Source organism: Dromiciops gliroides, chromosome 4, assembly GCF_019393635.1.
Source record: "Dromiciops gliroides isolate mDroGli1 chromosome 4, mDroGli1.pri, whole genome shotgun sequence".
Classification (NCBI taxonomy): Eukaryota; Metazoa; Chordata; class Mammalia; order Microbiotheria; family Microbiotheriidae; genus Dromiciops; species Dromiciops gliroides.
The window spans coordinates 214,643,386-214,664,692 of record NC_057864.1 but is presented as its reverse complement, the minus strand read 5'-3'; the positions used below and the strand labels follow the sequence as shown (position 1 = coordinate 214,664,692).

At 43.1% G+C, this 21,307-nt stretch overlaps 1 protein-coding gene across 2 annotated transcripts in view; it reads right to left on the bottom strand.

The window, feature by feature from the left end:
* The window catches only part of FAAP100 (FA core complex associated protein 100), a 31,812-nt gene extending 14,276 nt beyond the window's left edge, over positions 1-17,536 (bottom strand). The window contains exons 1-8 of one of the 2 annotated variants that reach the window (XM_043963832.1): positions 17,450-17,536; positions 15,697-15,891; positions 14,700-14,818; positions 13,161-14,119; positions 11,185-11,341; positions 9,277-10,070; positions 8,649-8,785; positions 6,586-6,702 (exon numbers count right to left, since the gene is read on the bottom strand). In XM_043963832.1, coding sequence (XP_043819767.1) covers positions 6,586-6,702; positions 8,649-8,785; positions 9,277-10,070; positions 11,185-11,341; positions 13,161-14,119; positions 14,700-14,818; positions 15,697-15,861 — 2,448 coding nt within the window. In that variant the 5' untranslated portion in view covers positions 15,862-15,891; positions 17,450-17,536. Of the gene's footprint in view, positions 1-6,585; positions 6,703-8,648; positions 8,786-9,276; positions 10,071-11,184; positions 11,342-13,160; positions 14,120-14,699; positions 14,819-15,696; positions 16,724-17,449 lie in introns of those variants that run through there. The other variant, XR_006352785.1, reaches the window with a different exon arrangement.
* Positions 17,537-21,307: the final 3,771 nt, after the last annotated feature.

Here is a 21,307-nt window from a genome sequence, read left to right as displayed (position 1 = left end):
TTATTTTATTTAATCAATAAATATTTATTAAGAGCCTCCTATGTACCAAGCATTGTGTTAAGCACTAGGAATATAAAGAAAGGCAAAAGATAGCCCCTGACTTCAAGGAGCTCACAAGATAATGGGAGATACAACACGCAAACAACTACTTACAAATAAGCTATATAGAGAAGAAATAGGAAATAATCAACAGAGGGAAGATATTAGCATTAAGGGGAAATCAGAAAAGGCTTCATGTAGAATGTGGGATTTTAGCTAGCACTTGAAAGAAGTCAGGAAGTAGAAATGAGGAAGGATAGAATTCCACACATGGGAGACAGCCAGGGAAAAGACCCAGAGTCAGGAAATAAAATGTTTTGTCTTAGGAACATCCAGGAAGCCAACATCATTGGATCAGAATAGGTGGGGGTATGAGTGGAGTATACAAAGTGTAAGAAAACTAGAAAGTTGGGAAGCAGGGAGTAAAAAGGTTATAAAGGGCTTTGAATGCCAAAGAGAGGTTTTTATATTTGATGCTGAAGATGACAGAGAACCAATGAAGTTTATTCTCTTTTTATTACACATACACACACACACACACACACACACACACACACATGCTGTCTTCCCCATTAGAACATAAGTCCCTTGTAAGTGGGGATTATTTCATTTTGGTGTTTGAATTCTCAAGGCCTAGCACAATGCTTGGCACATAATAAATACTCAATAAATGCTTACTGATTGCTTGATTGACTTTGAGGTGGCAGTAATGAAAGGGATCACAGAGGAGGTGGCACCTGAGCTAGACCCTGAAGGAAGGGAGGAATGTCAACAGGCAAGTGTAGAGGCAGCATATTTCAGGCATAACACAACTACATAGACATGGAGAGGAGAGAGAGCTAGAAAGTTAGTAGCCCAATTTTTCTCAGAGTACATGAATAATAGCAGTGCAAAATAAAGCTATAATGGTAGGCTGAAGTCAGATTGTGGAAGGCCTTGAATGACTGACTGAATGAAAAAGCATTTATTAAGTGTTAACTACATGCCAAGCCCTGTGCTAAGCACTGAGAACACAAATACAAAAAGAAAAATACTCCCTTACCTCAAGGAACTTACATTTTTATATAGTAGATAAGGATTTTGTATTTTATCCTATAGGTCAGCTGTATCCAAAATGGGTTATGTGCCCCACAAGGGGTATACAAGAAGATCCACTAGGGTGCAAGTACAGGAAGAACATCTTAGAATTTCTTTTTATATTTATTTTTATATAAAAATAAGAAATTAGGCTTCACTAATATTTACTATATAGACTTATGCTGCTGCCCCCACTACTTGGTCTATATTTGAAGTGTTGAAGTGTGATATGGAACATGAAGTATCCTCAGAACTAGGCATTCCACATGGAATGGAGGGGCTGGCAATGCCATTCTCACTCATTCGTTTGCTTTCAGCAAATTTAAAAGTATTTTATTTTACATCTGCCTTAAGTGGATTTACAAATTATGTTATCTAGTTTTAATTAAACTAAACCTCAAAATGGTCAAGTGGCATAAAAAGATCCCTGCAAAGAAACTGTGGATTGAAGATAATACTAATAATGCTGCACAACTGAACGAGAAAATGATAGGGATGTTGCTCCTACCCTTCGCATGAGTACTTCATCAGCTACATTACAGGCAGTGATGAACTAATTGGATCTGACATGAAGTAGGCCAAAAAATCTGAAATTGTAAAGATTATCTGAAATATAACTTGTTATCCATTATAGTTAATAATGTACCTAGAGAATTAGCTGATGAAAGTATGAAGCCATCGTGAATAGCAAGGCATTAAAAAAATAAGTTTTTGTTGCTGAAAACTATGTATGAAACCTATAAGAACTCTCAGAGGAGTACCCTTAAATAACTTGGGAACAGAATAATCTAAACTGTTTCAAAATCTTCCAAAGAATTTCAGTGGGTTTTTAACCCATTTGTTAAAAATGTAAAAAGGCAACACTTTCCAATTAGTTTACAAAAACAACTGAATGGCTGCAGGAAAGATGTAAATGTACTATGCAAGATACCACAAAAACCCTTCAATAACTTGTGGGAGGGACTGAAAAATATGCATCATGATTTAGTAAGTAGGGCCACTGATGCACTTTTTCCATTTGGATTTACATGTCTTTGTGGGGTATCTTTGTCAGCTGTGACAGCCAGTAATACTGAACATCAAAATAAACTGAACTTAGAAGGAACTGGAATTTGGAATTGCTATAGCAAAAGTTGGATGGTTGATTTTTTTTTTGTGGGGCAATGAGGGTTAAGTGACTTCCCCAGGATCACACAGCTAGTAAGTGTCAAGTGTCTGAGGCTAGATTTGAACTCAGGTTCTCCTGAATCCAGGGCCAGTGCTTCATCCACTGCACCATCTAGCTGCCCCCTGCTATAGCAAAAGTGCTAAACTGAGATTTTTTTTTAAACAAAGCATATTAAATGACATTGCTTGAAGAAATATTAATAACTTTTTAGAGGCAAAAGGTTTTGGACCATTAATAAAATTAAAATATTTGAAAATAATTTGATCTTTTTTATGTCTGTTTTTGCATATATTTTTCTTATTACATATAGTATATATTTATAAACAAATATAGGTTGGAGTTGTGTACTCAGAACCTTTTTACTGATGACACAGAATTCCTTTGGAGAACCATCAATAACCACCTCAGGAAAATCACTCAGTGTTTTTGAGCATGGGAATGAAGTGACCATCCCTATAAATTAAGAAGACTGTTTTGAACTATGAATTAGAGATGGGAGAGACTAGAGGCAAGGAGACCAGTCAGAAAATTAGAACAATAGTCCAGCTAAAAAATCACGATGGCTTGAGAACTATACTGGTGGCAGTGTAAGTGAAGGGGAAACAGATTGTGAGAAATGTTGCATAGGCAGAATTGACAGGACTTGGCAATTGCCTGGGTGTGGGGGATAAGGGAGAGGGAAGTCAAAGATAACTCTGAGGTATTGAAACCATGCTGATTCAACAATAAATATATTTGTTGAACTGACATGGCCAATATTTTTTCTACCCTTACCACCAGCAAAACCTATTTTAGATCCTAAACCATTTAAAATAAACCTTTTCCAGCCTATCTCAAGGGGTGGTTTTCTATTCATTCCTTTTCATGCAAAGAGCTCTACGATGGAGCTACAAGTGACTATTACTTTGCTTAACACTTCCCAGGTGGTTTCTGTTCCTTTCTCTTTCAGACACTTTCCTAGCCTGGTCAGTTGTCCTTTCCTACATGGAGAAGCCTTGCTCTGAGACCCACAAGTGTAGAATTATGGGTCCCAGTTTATAAGAACTTTGAGATTTGGCTCCAGTCAAGAGCCAAGGACAGGAATTTCCTGAAACGCTAAGCTATGCGAATACCTAGTGACAATTACAAAACATCTGAACTAATGGACCACATCATAGGCAGTCTCTGTACACATCCCTGAACCCTAACTCAGTGTGTGACTTGTTCCCTGATCTTATGCTACACTGATTTTTCACTTTCCCAGACTGTTTGAATATGCTCAACAGATCCCAAATGAATCTTCAAAAATATTTCTACAGTGGGACAGTTTTCTAATGTAATGAAAAAAAAGCACCAGATTTAGATTCTACTATTTATTAGATGTATAACCTTAGGCAAATAATTTTCCACCTCTGAACCTCAGTTTCCTCATGTATAAAATGAAACATTGACTATTATTTTTAAGGTCATAACAATGCACGTAAAGTACCTTGTAAACCTTAGGGCAATATGTAACTGTAGGCATTATTATTTCTTTTTTCAAATCTTTTTCAATGAAGTTGAGACAGAATCCTCTAAGACAAGCCACTATCCTATTATTCTTTCATATTTTATCTTTTACAGACTATTGTGTAAGGGGATAAGGTAACTTGCCCTTTTAGTTTAAAAAGAGTATTACAATATAAGCCCAGCCTCTGAAGGCTCACTGAAAGCATTACAGGTCCTATCCTGTTGACTTCCTGATCAAATGCGATTTTGATCTCTGCTACATCTCAAAACTTTGAAAGCTTTTTGTTCCATGTAGTTGGGAGATATGTTTTTGGTTTAGTGACATCTATTAAGAATGTTCTTCAGTTTTTACAGATCAATGTCATGTTCAGGCTATTGTGGGCAGTAGTTCAGGGTGTCATAATGATCTGATTTCAGTATAGCTTATCAGCTACTTTCTCCACTATAGTTGGAGGTCTGTATTTGTAGCATGGGAATTTGTCATGTCAATCCATTAAAGACACCAAGCTTCTGATGTATAACTTTAGCTACTTGGTTATATCTTACTAGGTAAAGATTTTGTTTTAGGAATTGTTTTAATGTATTTTTTCCCTCCAACCTCCCACTCTGAAAAAAGCCCCCAAACCCATGTAACAAATATGCATATTCAAGCAAAACAAATTCTCACAATGACTATGTCCAGGATCCATTCTGCAACCTAGGCCCATCACCTCTCAGTAAGGAGGTAGGTAGAATGCTTCACAATGTTTTAGATATAATTTCTAGAGTCTGTATTAAGTGCAGATTTTCAATGACCTCCATGTCATCAACTTACCTTCTTCAAATTTCATTAGCCTCTCAATTTCATCTCTTATTTCATCTAATGTACATTTAATGAAGTAGTCTTTTTTTTTTTTTTTTTGCGGGGCAATGGGGGTTAAGTGACTTGCCCAGGGTCACACAGCTAGTAAGTGTCAAGTGTCTGAGGCCGGATTTGAACTCAGGAACTCCTGAATCCAGGGCCGGTGCTTTATCCAAAGTAGTCTTTTTTTATGATCACCTTTGCACTAGTCAGCAATATGTTGTTTGGTGACATGAGGTTGACAGTATCATTGAAAAGAAGCAGGATAAAACCCTTGTCTATAACTGTTGAGATCCGTTTCCAATTCTGTTATACTATGAGTATTGGTGCATAATAAAGTATTCATGTCTTTAGTCCACTTCGTGCACATTTAACATTTGCCTGCTTTCAGAGTCAGTACCAGCTGCATCAAAGGACTTCCAAAAGGTGGATGTTGGTATTTCTGATTTGTTCTGATGTATTCTGCCGTTCTGTGATAGCAGAACTAGAAGGAACACAACTGCTTCTGCTGCCCTTCATGCTAAGAGGATCATCATGATGAATTTTGAGTAGTGCCAGGCTGTCAAGCCTATGCCTATTTCTTAGATTCATAGGAGTAGTTTTATCACACTGGTCAGAGTGCTAATTCAATAAGTACGATACCAGGCCCTAATTGGACAGAATTTCAGGGTTCTAGTCAGGCCTTCACAGCTACTGTAGCAGTCTTCAGACACACTGATTATAGCACCCTGGCTAGCATTCTTTCACATTGCTGTAGCACCCTCTCCCCTATCCATGACATGGATGATGGGCTAGGCTTTGAGAAGGTGAGGCCCTGGAAGGTTAAATGACTTGTCAAAGGTCACATGGCTAATTTGTGTCAGAAGCAGGATTTGAATCCATGTCATCCGACTTCAGGGTTCATGTTCTTTCCCTTATATCACACTGGCTCCATGTTGTTATTTTCATTATTATTCTTACTCTATTGTATACAATCCAAAACGATTTTGGAAACAGTAAGCTGAAGAAGCTTCCCATAAACCAAAGAATGGTCAATAGGTATTAGGAATTCTAATACCCACTTCAGAAATGGTCTTCTGCATATTAGAGAACCACCAACCAATTTTAACTTAAAAATATGCAAACCATTGGATTTCTCCTTGCTGTTCCACTTCAAACCAATTTTCTGGGTCAGTTACCCTAATGCACCCAATAGCATATTATATACTAAAGATTGGGGGGCAGCTAGGTGGCGCAGTGTATAGAGCACCGACCCTGGAGTCAGGAGGGCCTGAATTCAAATCCGGCCTCTGACACTTGACACATATTAGCTGTGTGACCTTGGGCAAGTCACTTAACCCTCACTGCCCAACCAAAAAATAAAATTAATTAATTAATTATTTTTTAAAAAAGGATCAGGTGCTCACTGCATATTCAGAGTGGAAGCTGGTAGGGCTAGGATGAGGAAGCAGCAAAAATGTGGGAACTTAAACTCTATGGTAAATGGGCTAAAGAACCTTCTTGCATAGTTAGTATGACTAATACACTTAATGTTTTTATCTGAGAGCCATAAGGAATTTAGACACTGTTCCCAACACCCATATGACCCTACAGAGGTAGCACAAGGACAAACACCAGGAAAGAATGGCATCTGAAAGGAAAGAGGCCTGGCTGCTTGCTGTGAGAGATGGCTGTTTCCATGGTAAACAAGAGCACACAATACCAGACTCCTTTTAGCTGCAAAGAAACCCAGCACTGTTTCAGATGCATTTAGAAGCAGAATAGACAAGACTGAGATAGATTTTCCTGCAACATCCTGGCATGGTAAATGTAGCTCATGCTACAAGCAACTAAACTGTACACATAGAGACCCCATAAAGCTATTTAAAACCACTCCTGCTCCTTTCTGTTTGGGGCTATGCTGGTGGGGCTCTCAGCAGAATGCCTCATAGATTAATGGGTCACACTGCCTCACTGATGAGTTTTTAAATACCTGGATGCGTCTGATCACTGCATGATGCACCCTGCACATGTTAGCCAGAGAGGGACTCTCCATCTGGATTTCCACAGCCTGGATGGGCCCTGCAGGGCACAGCTCAGTCACGGCCACCTGCAACAAAGAAGAGATCCTTACTGCAAACTTTGCGTATCATTGAATTTCATTAAAAAGGATGAAGGGACTCCACTCAACCCTTCTCTAAAATCCCTGATGGAGGTGACTCCCTCTCTCATTGAGGTTACTTCTACTGAAATCTTTTTTCATGAGCATGGCAGGTGCTCCCACATCACCTAGCTTAACACCACCATGCTACCTATTTGCTAGAAGCTAGCAGTGATTGAACATAAAGGATAATCATTGTGGCAAAGGCTCCTGTACTACCAACATTAGTTCTAAGCCTGACAGACCAGCTAACTGTCAGAAATCAATGATAGTTATTTTCTAAACAGATGTTTCCAGTGGGGCCCAAAAATACAGAATGAGTTTGAAAATGTGGAGCACTTGTCCCCTTAAAATCAAGACCTGCTGAACTCACTCCAGGGCCTCAAGCCAGATTTATCTACAACAGAAAAATCTGAGGTGACTAGTTTAATCAAGCCTCCATGGAAACCATAAATCTCCAACCCTGTCAGTCCATTGCCACCAAAAGCATGTTAATGAGACAGACCTGTGTCCCAACACTCAACAAGAGGCGCATAGCAGCACCAATGGATTTAATCCAGAAAGCTGAGTCCTGGGCTGTACTAATGCTGTCAGTAATCACATTACTGTTGGTATTAATGTTTTCAGGCATGAAAGGCTGAAGGCAAGTTGTATCTTCTGATTGGCCAGTCATCTCTCCAGGAAGATTTATCCAACCTTGTCAAGAATGCAGTAGAAGTAGCTATGACTTTGTACTTTGTACTTTGAAGAAGGGGAAACAATCCAGTAAATCTGAAGAAAAACAGAAAGCCAGGCAAGTCTGGCTTGTCCTTAGTAATTAGCACACAGGACAGGCCACCCCCCAGGACAGGAATTTTAATTAGGATTTTGCTCCTTCTTCAACCATTAGCTCCTTCTACTGGACCCTGTGGGAAATGCAAGATGCTGGACTATTATCAGCCGTTGTTCCTGTAAAGTTCCTAATAGCACAGCAGCACCTAGAAGCTATTTTTGGCCCAGTCTCAAGAGTTTACTTTGGTCTGAAACCATCTGGGGATTCCAGGAGATCTCCAAGAGACTAAAGCGTTGAAGCCGGCCTCTGAGGTCTTCATTACAGGCAAATTCTAGATCAACATTTCAAAACCACTATGGTCTCCAGAAGCCCTCTATACCTGAGTTTAGGCCAGACGGTCTGAGCTCATATAATTTGCCCTTCCCTAGAACGAAGAGAAAGGGGGCAGGGAAAGAACACAAATATCTTTTGCTCTGCACAGCACTGCTAGTTGGGAAGGAATGAGGAGAGCAAGACTGGTTGTACAAAAGCACTGTCAGCCTTTTATTTCTACAAGGCCATGTGCTAGGAGATGTTCCCAAGAGAAGGCTGTTGGACCTGACATCACATTTCAGCTTTGAGAATCAGGCTGGCATCAGAAAGGGAGTGGAGAAACAAAGGCTGGTCTGTAAGAGCCCTCTCAGAGGTCTGAGGATTTGCCTCTTCTAATAAAAAAGAGGCCGACATTTTTTCTGGCATTAATAGCTAACTTATAATTAATAAAACCAGATATGATGTCACTAGTTCCTTATAAAAGCACTGTTATTCTGCCAGTGAGGGTTTTTCCATGTTGGCGAGGGGAAGTAGGTGAGGTAAAGAACTTGTATCAGAATGGTCCATGCACGAAAGTACGTGATTGTGGTTCTCAAACTATCTTTGTAACCACAAGGTTACAAAGGCACCATGCCTCACACACAAGTCAAGACATGAGCTACTAACCCTAGGCCCTACATGTGACAGAGGTTCTCCAGCTGTTCCACAACCTGACTGAGAGATTGTGAAGAGAAATTAGGGTGGAACAGGGTAAGGGTGGTGGCTGGTAAAGGTTTCCCTGCAGAAACAGGTGAGCTAACCCATTCCTTGCCTCTCGAACGAGGAGGTGAATGTCGTTTCCATCTGGGGCCACCCCCTGGACTTCTGTCAGCACCTGTGTCTTCACTATGTCCACTATGGAATTCTCAGCCAATAGCCACTGGAGAGTAGCACAACACAGGGGGACTTCTGGAAAGGCAGAAAAAAAATACCTATCACTTTAGGGAAGGCTACATACACTCCCCATTGCTTTAATGGCCAATATCTACCAAGAACAGCTTGCCAATTCAAATCCTTCTTCCCTTTGCTACTATCCTGTTATTCAGGCTAAGAGGAAATTTTTAAAAGTTCAAAAACCTCAGCTTCTTCAAAAGGGAAGATAGAGTACTTAAATAGCCTAATATTCTTTCAAAAAGAGTTTTTTAAGTGGGTATGTTCAGGATGGGGGAGAGAAGGCATGAAGTTCTATCTTTAAGACATAAATCCAAAGGAGAAGGGGATTTAGATATAACAATCGGAAATACCCCAACCCTCAATCACACCAGAGGAAGAAGTAGCAATTGCTACAGCAAGGAATGATAGGGTGGGAAGGAAAGATGATAGACTGAATGGATCTAATCTTCCTAGGCTCTGAAGTCCTTTCAGGATCAGGGAGAGAGCCACCAGTCATTATTACCCACCTGAGCAATATTCCTTCAGAGCATTTTTGAGCAGCTCAGATGACACCTTGACTGAGGCCACTGATGGTGGAAGGTACTTGGCTCTAAGGAAGTCTGGTCCCATTGGCTCGATGTTTTTCATATGTTCAGGCTCTACTTGCCCCCGAGAAGCATCTAAAAAGGTTTTCACAGGGTCATTGGTAGGGCTGGGAAGGCCTGGAACTTGCATTTCAGCCACTGCAAGGCTAGGGAAACGAAGGCACTGCAGCATGTCCACAGTGTATTCACCCAGGGGCAGGAAGATACCATCCCGGTCAGGCAGGATGTCAGGGGGGCATTCATCAAAAAAAGGGGCATCCAGAGAATCTGAAGAGGTTAAAGCACTGCCTAGAATCTCTTTCAGGCTGTAAAACAGTGCACAGGATATGGTCACAGGTAGGTCTAGTTTGCCATTTTCATTGGAGCCAAGTGGTAATGTCACTTCCCTTTTACTACCAGGAGTGAGCTGATCAACTGGAATGGTGTAAGTGATGGCAGAGCCAACAGAATCCACTTCTAAGGCACAGGAACTCGTAAACACCTGAATGCAAAAAGTCCACCCCTGGTCTAGATTGTAGTCACTACTATTCTCAAGCAAACAAGTGGCTGTCAGCACATCCCGGAGTTGAAAGCGGCTCCAGGCAGTGGTAGTGGTACAATTAATTGGCTTTGGTCCTTCCCGATTGGACAGAAGGGCACAGCTCACATTCATGGCTTCATTGAGGCACGTCAGGGCACGGTTCCGTTGGTCAACTGCCTTCTTCAGGAAAGACACTCTGTAGAAAGAAGAATACTTAGTTTGTCACACAAAGTCTTTCTAATCAATTTACCAAAAAAAGCTCTAAACTCCCACACAAGATATCCCATCTCCTTAGCTAGGGATAGTGCAAGTCCCCATACAAAACATAGTTGAAAAGAACCACCAGAGAGCCTGGTGTTTTACTCTGACTATTCAGAACCTACTGCCAGATCTGCTGAGTTCAAATTTTACACACACCCCCGCCACCACCCCCATATATGGCCAGTTAAATAGCAACTCTGATGTTAATTAACACCTTCAATGGGACCGAAATTATGTATCATCCTCCACCCTGATGTTCACCAAAATGTTCCCAATTGGCCCATTTTACTTTTTGAAGCTGTACAAGTAGCAACACTGAAAGTAGTGGGAAGGAAGTTCAGAAACAGACACAGACAAGCAGGGCAGTATTGGAACTACTATGTTAAATATGAATTATACAAAAAAACCAGCAAGATGTATGTAGTAGGAGAAAAAACAAATTGTACATAACAGAAGTTCAGTTTCACATACAGCACAAATCCCTTTTTTGTTTTTCTTTGTAGACAGAAATGTGCGGATTTGTTGATGTTTAAGTTCATAATAAAAGAGAAAAAAATTTTAAAAGGAAAGCAGTGGGAAGCTAGAGAAATAATTCAAAACAATTGCATCTGTGATTCAGATAGTCTTTATAATACCCTGCTAAAATCAGAAAGGGAGATATGCAAACAGCTATAGATAAGTGAATTCATCTAAAGCACATGTTCTTTTAACATGTCACCTCTAATCCTTTTGAAAGAACTGATAGGAAAGACTAGCTGGGTTTAAGTGTATCTTCCTCTCTTCTACCAGAGGAAGGATGTGTGGCTGTTATCTAGGAAAGAGAGAAGGATTCTTTTGTCTTCCTGAGATAGTCTGGCTTCCCAACTGCTCAAACTACAAATTTATGCAGCATTTTGTCCAGCCAATGGCAACGTTCAGTATTCTAAACACTAAGCCAGAGGCAAAACCAATATGCATTAAAATAGATCTAAATGATGAATATGAGTGATAGGATACATTTTAATAGACATTCATATCTGCAGCAGAAGCTAAGGAGACAGCATGCTTACCTCTCAGAGACATTGCCAATTCCAGAGAGCAATTCTTTAATTTTTTGACCCACTTTTCCTGTGGTCATCCTTACTGACCGAGAATCCTCAGAACCCAGATCCAGGCTGCAGGTCATTAATCGGCCCTTGGCAGACAGGGCCAACAGCTCTGCTTCACCTGACAAATGAGACACACATAGTTAAGACCCGATAAGCATACAGGATGCAATATCTCAGATACCCAATATTCTCTCGACCACCAGGACACAAGCTAGCAAAAGACCAATAAGCTATTGAGGAAAGAAGGCCATTCTTTTGGGACAGACAAGATACCTTGCCCAGAGACCAGGAAGAAAAATTTCCCACCCCCAGGCAGAATACGATAGATAGATAGATAGATGTAGATATAGATATAGACATAGATATTTCTGTTATACAGACAATCTTTGCTGAAATGAAATTCAGAGAAACTTCTGGAGATCCCAAATGCACCCTCCCAAGAAAAATAAAGTCACTCTGTAGAGAAATGGCAATAAGGATGTTAATCTGACTACAATGAACAGAAAAAACAGGTAAGAAAAGTCACAAGGAAAACAATAAACACATACAACACAACATAGTGACAGTGCTATGCAGTGTAAGACAGGCTACAGAGAACAATGTTGCAGCATTTCCAAAGAGACAGAAGACACAGCAGGGAGTCCTGCTGAGAGCTTTTCATCAGCCTCTGTAGTCAGGGGCAGGTGACTTTCTGAAAGCTGCTCTGTCTCTTTACCATAGTTCTGTTTCCTTCCCAATCTCCTTTACTGTCTGTCAGGAACGCTTTGGGGCAAACAAGATCTTGTTCTTTTTGAAGAAATTGCTGGTTCCCCAGCCCTCGTTCCACTTCAAGCCCTAAATCTCGTTTGATGGTTGGGTTATAGACACAGGAAGGCCGAGGAAGATAGCCACCAAAGGAGGTCAAAGGGAACAGGCAACTTTTGATAGAGACTTCCTCAAAAAGTCAACAAGAAGATATTTTCAAATAGATGATTTTTCTGATTTTTCCAAAGAGCATGTATTCCTTTGTATACTTAAGCTCTCGGTTCATAAATAACATTTTGCACATTTCCTCAAGCAAATAGCATATTATAATGAGGTCGTTTTGCTGTCAACATCTTAAGTAGCCTTATTTTTCATTGTTAAAAAGGTTACAAATATATATATATGTCTTCACTAGTTTGGTATTCTCTTCTCTGACCATTCAATTCTCCTCTCCCTGTAGTGGAGATGATTTTGGCTTTTATGTCTAAAGGAGTATTCTTCATATAAAATGCTTTCCAGGATGGAATTTATTAGCACACTCACAAGGTACCTTAATGAAAAATGTGGCAATGGAAATGATCACTCTATTCTTTCCCCCCTCACATTAGGAAAGCACAGTTCAAACCTTCTCTGGCTTTGTCTAGTAGAAAACAGACCCACAAAAGTGGAACCCCTCATTTCCACACATCTCTACTTCAGAGTGGTTTACTGGCAGGTCACTTGATGACTAGACCAGTTGCTTCTTCAACCTTCAAAAGAAAACTCAAAGTCTCAGTTAGGTCAATCTGAATTTATCCTAAACTATTTGTTGCATATGACCTGTCCCCAACAGGAACTAAGTGAGAAATCTATCAAACAGCCAAGGGTCAAAATCAATCAAAGACAAGCCCCTTCTCCCAACACCAACGATGAGAACTAAAAACAAAGGAAGGAGTTTTGCAGGATGTAGTTAATACTATTCAAGTTCCATATTTAATACAACTAAACTTTTCTTTACTCTTAAGTCAGCACTGCCTGAGATAAGAAAAGTGATTTAACAATAAGGGTATGAAAGATGGTGGTAAAATTGAAGATATAGGAAAGAATGGAATAGAATGAACAAGTGAAAGATGGATCTACCAACAACTTCACTGAGATAGTAAAACTGTGGGTTAGGCAAGATCTTTGGTTTATCTTTAAATAGTTGCCAGTACCTTTAGGTGCCCTAGAAGACACAGAAAGGGTCACAACGCTACAGATACTTAAACTGGCTGGCGACAGAACTGAAGGTAGGACCCCCTGGACATTATCTATCTTCTCAGGGTCTGAGGGGTTGCTATTACAAGCCAGGTCAACCACAGAAAGATCAGAATGGGTGCTGTAATACATGCGGCTTCCAACACCACAGGCAGCACAGAGGATTGGTCCCCTGATGTAGTATTCTCTGAGTTCTGGCACCAAATTTCCTCCTTCTTCCCGACTGGACTTAATGGCCATCATTTTGCCATAGTGACCAACAGCTACCATACAGTCACAGCTTGTGTCTTCAATTAGTGGTTTCTCATCCGTGTCTTCCTGGATCCTTGGGTCTGTTCTTAGAGCTCCAATGAAGACTACAGGCTCTTCTAAGTGGTGAAGTATCTTAACAGGGGTCTCTGGGCCACCAAGAGCCACCTCAGGAGATAAAAGGGCCTTCAAAGGCACACAGCACAGCTGACCATCTGGAAAACCACAAAGGATCATGGGAGATTCCAGAAGGGCAGCATCTGCTCCAAATAGCAAACCAAAGAGGGTTTCCTCTAGCACAAAACCTCCAGAACTACACCAAGTTGTGTGAGGAACACTGGCGCCTGGAGGAGATGCACAGCACAGAACTGGGAGGAAGCGAGAGGCCAAGGGTTTTCCATTGCTCCCTGATGGCAAAATGCAGGTAGAGAATTCCACCTCACTGAACCGGCTCTCTGGCCTGGAGTCCTCATCTGAGCCTTGGGGCTGCTCAAACAGTCTCATCCTCCACTTGGATGGGCCCTGAGACAGGGTGATAAGGATGTCATTCAGCACCGTGAAAGCACACAGAGTAGCATCAGGAAAGACACAGGAGTCTGAGTCCACAGGAAACACACTTGAAGGGAAATCACCTTCTTTGTCCTCGCCATCAGTCTGGTTCACCAACCTTCAAGCAAACAGGGAAAAGCTTTCAGTCAAGACAAAGGCCCAGAGTGTGCAGCCTGTACACCCTCTCTTAACAAGCTAAGGAAGAAAGGACAGTACTTGGAAGTGTTTTTTGAGTCACGTGTCTAGGTATGGGACTCCTTAGAGTAAACTCTCCTGAATGTGTATTTCAAGTAAAATAGTGGCATAATAAATAGGTACAGATAGTCAAACAAGCAGAGGCTGAAAACACTTTAGACATGGACTGGTGCCCACGAGTAAAGAGTAAGTTTTCCTGATTGACCACTGTAGTTCTTATTCTGAGCCATAGCTTGAGGGAGGCAGATTATTTGCAAAAGGATAGAGTTAAGGAAGTAAGTTAAGTAGAGAGGTAGTATGGTGGTCCACTGGTGGTCTGCTACCTTTAATTATGTTCCTCTGAGTTAGAAAGTACGCATCAATCAGCATCTCAGGTGAGTGATGTCATGTGTCATTTCAAACATTTTTACATGTGTACGAGAAAGGCAGTTGCTACTCCTCCTAGTATATTCTCTGGCCAAGCCAGAGACCACTACAACTGCTAAGATACACCTGTACCTCACCTGTTTTGAGGATCCAGTGACAAACAGTAAATGCCATTTCGAGCACACAGGACATAGAGCTCCCTACGTAAGGTGAGGAGCTCCAGATGCCAGACTTGATCAGGAAACCTATATACAGCCTAGATGTGAAGAGAACAAGCCCATTAGACAATGTAGAGCACAAATAACCTGACTTATTAACCCTGAAATTCAATATAACTTCCTCCTGTTATCCTTTAGGGCAAGGCTTATTATACCGTGGGTCTCAAACCCATATGGGGTCACATAACTGAATGTGAGGGTTGCAACAAATTTGGCAACAGTAAAAGGTTATGTATACCTATTTCATATACCAAGACACCCAGGGTCCCATAAAAATTTCTCGGACAAAAAGGGGTCACAAGTAGAACAAGTTTAAGAAGCCCTGCTCTAGGGCAAGAGATTAAGGTTGTCATTCTTCTAACATGGGTTTGATACAAGACAAAAATTCCTTCCTCCACAAAGCACACAACCTATTTTGATTTTTTTTTCAGAGTTAAGAGCAACAATGTCAAACATGCCACAAATGCTTGAGCAAGAACACAGAACATGCATTCACCATGTATATAGTGAGGAGTGAAGCTGGTCACCAGGACAGAAGGAGAGAGAGCTTTGTGACTCACTAGAACAAAATATATGAATCCTGCTATTAACAGGAAAAATATTCATCTATGCTATTTATAAACATGGAAACTTTACCCTTATTTCTCAAGGCCACTGAAAGGCAGCATGGTACCATGGAAAAGAACACTGGATTTGAGTTAGAAGACCTGGGTTCAAATCCTGCTTCTGACACTAGCTAACTATCTGACCTTGGTCAAGTCACTGAACCTCTCTGGGACTTGGTTTCTTCATCTGTAAAACGAGTGAGGGGGTTAGATCCAATGGCCTCTCAGGACCCCTCTAGCTCTAACCCTAAGCTCCTATGAAGAGTATATAATCAGCCCTGGAGGTGCATCAGAGCATCTGGGTTACTTACATTTAGCAGCTTTCCCTCTTGGTTGTAGATATAGACGAATTCACTCCCATTGGAGAGGTAGATTTCTGACTCATGGCACAGCACCCGGGGTTTGCCTGCAGCCAGACCCCCAACTGGGCAGCAAAACCCAGCCAGATAATCCACCCTTTGGTTGTCCTCTGCCATCCTCCTGCCATACAGCTCCCTGATGCTAACCTAAGGAAGGGAGGGAAGGCACAAGCATGGGACACGAGGCAGCGGCGGCTGCTGTCTCCTATCTCTGCTGTGGCTGCTGGTGCGAGTGCTCTGGGGCTGGGCTTTGTTCAGGCACAGAACGCCAGTTTTTCCCATCCAGGCAGGAGCTGGGGCTGGAGGGGTTGGAAGGGGGAAAGGGGGGGGGGAGTAAAAGGGTGGGAAGAGAGGGAAAGGGATAAGGGAGATGAATAGAGAAAGACGAGAAGATGGGAGTATGAGGGAGAATGAAGGAAAAGGGGATCCAAGAATGAGGGGAGAAGGATGAGGTAATGACTGGAGGGATTGGGGAATGGATAGGGATGGGTATAGGATTGAGGAGAAAGAAGATAAAGGAATGCAGGGAGAGGGATGCGGGGAGATGAGGAAGGGGACTAGGATATGAGGGGCTAAGAAGGGGAGATTGGTGAATGGAGTGGAAAAGGGATGAGAAGGGGGATAGAAGGAAGGGGGGAAAAGGTAGGGAATAAAAGAATAGGGGGAGAGGGATGGGGCTGGGGCTGAGGAAAAAGGATTAGGGAATCATGACCAAGGGATGAGGATGGGAAGATCAGGAAGGGGGATTACATGAGGGAAGAGGAAGGGGGTTAAGGAAAGGGCAGAGAATGGGGGGGGCTAGGGGAAGTGGGGAATGAGGAGGGAATAAGGGAAGGAGGAGAGGAGGATGGGGTAGAAGAATTAGGGGCGAGGTTTAGGGAATGTGAGAGCAATAAGAGAAATAGGAGGATGAAGAAAGAGAAATAGGGGCAGGGATGAGAAGGGAGGATTAGGGAATGAGGGCAAAGGGGTGAAGAGGGGAGAGGAGGGAGGAATAAGAGAATGGGGGAGAGGGATGGGAATGGGGGAAGGGAGACTGGGGATGAAGGGGGAGGTTTAAGAGCTGAAGGGGTGAGGGGAGAGGGGTGGGAATGGGGGAGGAAGGGAAGGGGATCGGGATGAAAAGGAAGGTGTGGGGGCTGAGAGGGGCAGGAAGGTTGGGACAGGAATAGAGGATGAAGAGAAAGGGGATGTAGAAGAAGAGGGAGGTTTAGGGGCCCGAGGGTGAGAGGAGAGAGGTGGGAATAGGGGACTTAGGGGAAAGGTGATAGGGAGGAAGAGAAGTTTAGGGGCTGACGAATGGGAATGGGGGGGATGAAAGGAAAGGGGATGGGGATGAAGAGGTGTAGGGGATGAGGGGAAAGAAGGAATGAAGAAGGGGTTCCGGGGCTGGGAAAGCGGCGATGAGGAGACCGAAAAGGAAGGGGGAGGCTTGGGTGCCGAGGGGAGAGGGAGGGCGCGGCCGGCGCCAGGGTCCCGCACACCCAAGAAGCAGCGCCGTGCTCCGGGCGCCACACACCCCTCAGCTCCCCCGCGAGGCTGGCCCGGGAGGGCGCGCGCCTCGTGCCTCGCGCCTCCCGCCTCGCGCGCTCCCCCGCCCCCCCCATCCCCGGCCTCGAGCTCCCCCGCGCGCCACCACCCCCCACCCCTCCGCCCTGTCCTGCCCGAAGCCGGCCAGACTCAAGGCTGCAGCTGGGGCCATTACCTGAGGAGGAGGAGGAGGAGGAAGAGGAGGAGGAGGAGGAGGGGGAGGAGGAGGAGGAGCTGATGGGCCGCGCAGGCGGAGCAGGGAGGCTGGGAGGAGGGAGGGGAGAGGGAGGGGATGGGGAGAAGGAAAGGAGGGAGGAGCCTCTTTACGACAAGAATCTTTTTCGCGGGAGTTAGAGCAGGCCGTAAAGCGCTGGGGGCGGGGCAGGGGTGGGGCCACGACCAGAGCAGGTGGGAGGAATAGGCCCCGCCCCCTTTCTGTTGTGCCCAGTTGACTTCTTTGACCCATGTTCAGGTTGGCCCGGCTGGGACAGTCTAAGGTCGTGGAGTGTGACCTCTGCTTTTCACTGATGAGAAAAGTGAGGCCCAGAGAAAGGAAGTGACTTACCTGAAAGTCACACGTTAGGGTTAGGGCAATATGAACTTAGGTCAAAGTTGAAAGGGCACTCATCACTCCAGAGTCAGAGGACCTGGGTTCAAATTCTGCTGACCATTTGTATGATCCTTGGGCAAGTTTCTTGGCTTCCCTGGGCCTCAGTTTCTTCATTTGCAAAATGAAAGAATTGGTATAGAGGGCCCCAGAGAACCCTTCCAGCTCTAGATTCTGCAACATTGTTTATTTAGTTCACAGAGTTATCTGAGGAGATAAAAATTTCAAATAAGATTCTGTCCAAGTGTGGTGATGTTATGTGGTCTAAGGACTGGGTTTTAAATTCTAATCCTGCCACCTTACCCTTAGGCAAATCACTTAATTTAGGCCTCAGTTGTCATATCTGTAAATTGAAGGAGTTTGGAACAGATGGCCAGATGGTGCCAAAATTCTCTTTCAAAGCCAAATCTATAATCCCATCAAGATTATAATACAGTAAAAATTAAAACACAAATGCAAGTGACCACAATACAAGGCAGTGTCCTGCACAATGGGCCTGGTGATGTGATTGCTGCCTAAGGCTCAGCCAAGCAAAATTCTAAGAAGTCAAAGGATGTGAACAAACAGCTCTTAAAAGAATTATAAAGTATTCACAACCACATGAAACTATGCTTTAAATCACTAATAATAAGAGAAATGCAAATCAAAACAACCTTCAGGTTTCACCTTAGGCCTTGCAAATTGGCAAAAATGACAAGAAATGGCAAAATTAATGTTGAAAGGGTTGTAGATGATAGGCACACTAATACATTGTTGGTGGAGCTGTGAACTAGCAAACCATTTTAGAAAGCAATTTTGAATTATGCAAATAAAGTGATTAAAAGGTCCATACCTTTGAACTGGAGACTCTATTAATGGGTTTGTTGTTGTTATTGTTTTTCTGTTCTTTCCTTGACATCAGGGTGATAACATGACTTTCATTGAATTGGATTTAAGTGAGGTAGGGCTGTGCAAAGTCACCAGCCTCATTTTCTCCTCCTGAGCCATCTGGGTCCAGTGGCAAGATATACATCAGGATGACTGGAGATGGCCCTGGATGTTTAAGGCAATTGGGTTAAGTGATTTGTCACACAGCTAGTAAGTGTCTGAAGTCACATTTGAACTCAGGTCCTCTCAACTTCAGGGCCAGTGCTCTATCTACTTCACCACCTAGCTGCCCCAATGGGTTTATACCATAAGGAAGCCATAAAATAGAAGAAAGTCCCTATAACCTCCAAAATATTTATATCAGCACTTTTTGTGATAGTTAAGAATTGGAAACAAAGTAGATGCTCATCAGTTGGGGAATAGCTAAACATTGTGATCCATGGAACATTACTATAAGAAATGATATGTGAAATGAATACAGAGAGGGGCAGCCAGAACCAAACCTCCACATCATTTCTCAGCTATATCCTCATCATTCCATCTTGCACGCAAGCCATCGTTGAAGAGAGAAGGGGCTCACCTTTCTCATCATGACCAATAACAACTGCTGACCAACTGTCACCAACAGACAACAGGAGCCCTGGGAGGGTGCACCCTCTTCCCCAGCCCACCCAGCATGCTTCTGTTCTAACCATTACCCTGAGAAGCAATGGTAGAGAAGGGATCAGTCATCCCCAACTACCAACCAGCTGCCATTCACAGGGTAGATAAGACACTTAAGTTGAAGCATCGAGGAACCCTGGGGAAGGGCAGAGTGTTTTATATGTATTAAGTGTTTAATGAATGCTTCATTCATTCATTCATCTACCCCACACCCTGTCTGGCTCCCAGTTTATCTATTGTCTTCCCCCATTACAATCACCTCCCTGAGTGTTTAGACTGTCTTGCTTGCTTAGAACACTAACTGGGGGGGCAGCTAGGTGGCACAGTGGATAGAGCACCGGCCCTGGAGTCAGGAGTACCTGAGTTCAAATCTGGCCTCAGACACTTAACACTTACTAGCTGTGTGACACTGGGCAAGTCACTTAACCCCAATTGCCTCACTAAAAAAAAAAAAAAAAAGAACACTAACTGGAATGCAGTGAATGATTGACAAGTTATGTATCAGTCTATATTAATAGAGGGAGCATCCACTCCTGTGAACAAAAGATCTTCAAGAGATTGAAATCTATGGATTGAGACTATGGATTTATTATCCCAATTCACACACAACACCAGCAGTTTGGATCTGCAGAAAAAAAGACAGCTACATCTACCCCCTCAAAGTTCTAGGAGTACCCCTGAAGGGCAGTGGAAGTTATTAGCTCAAGCCCCCATTCTGGTGAGTTCTCCCCAGTATCAACTAACCAGAGATGAAGACCTCACTAACAGTTTAACCAGTTGGTTTCTCCTCAGTATCAATTAACCAATGAATTTCAATTAGTTTTTACAAAGGGGTATTTACTAAGAAGATACAGAAAGACTAGAAGGACAAACACATCCATCTCCCAGGACACACTCTTCCCTCTGCCAGCTTAGTCCCTGGGAGAGTGGGCTCAAATTTAAAGTGGTTACCAACAGTACTTTCCCCGACAAGCTCACTTCCAGGCGCTGCATTGCTTGCAAGGCAAGGTGTCTTGGCAGCCAGGTAGATTCACTGTTGGACTGGGTCAGACCCATGACTCCTCAGGGCTGGTTCTTTTCCAGGTTCAGCGATGGTGGACCTTCTGACCTTTCAAGTTCTCACAAGGTTCTTTCTGTACCAAAATACAGAAGACACAAAGAGGCGGTGGCTCCATCCCAGACACAGGCTTGCTTAGGCCAGCATGGGCTCATGGGCTGGCCTCCAGAGCCCAGAGCATCAACCTTATACTTCATGGCAGAGAGAAAGGTTGAGTTTTCTATTGTAGCCCTTTGGACACTTAATTCTAGCTCAGTAGCTTAATGCAAAGTAAGAAGACAGGAAGCAGCTGAAGCGGAGTGCTCTGAATGGGGAGCAGGGACCCTCCATTTCCATATCATCACATACTTGCAGAAGAAAGCTTGCCAAAACTCCCCATATGGATTGGCAGCAGACAGTGTAGTAAGTATCCAAAGAAAGTCACAAACAAGGTACATTGTGGGGAGGGGAAATGTCCATGAAAGGGAGGTGGGGATCAGGGAAGGTTTTATGGGGTGGGGGAGTAGCTAGAACCTGAGCTGGGCCTTGATATTTGAACACTGGGAGAGGTACCACAAGATCAGAGAATGGCAAATATTGTCTCAAGGAACAAGGGAAGGATTTTAAAAGGTAGAGAGAGGGGAGGCAGACACCAGCTAGAGGGAATGAAGCCAGCGAATGAGAGTTAAGTGACTTACCCAGGATCACACAGCTAATAAGTGCCACATGTCCAAGGTCATATTTAACCCAGGTCCTCTGAATCCAGGGCTGGTGCTTTATCTACTGCACCACCTAGCTGCCCCCGATGGTGAGTAGTCTTACTGAGTTTCCTGATTTTTAGGCACTTGACCTCTCCCAGC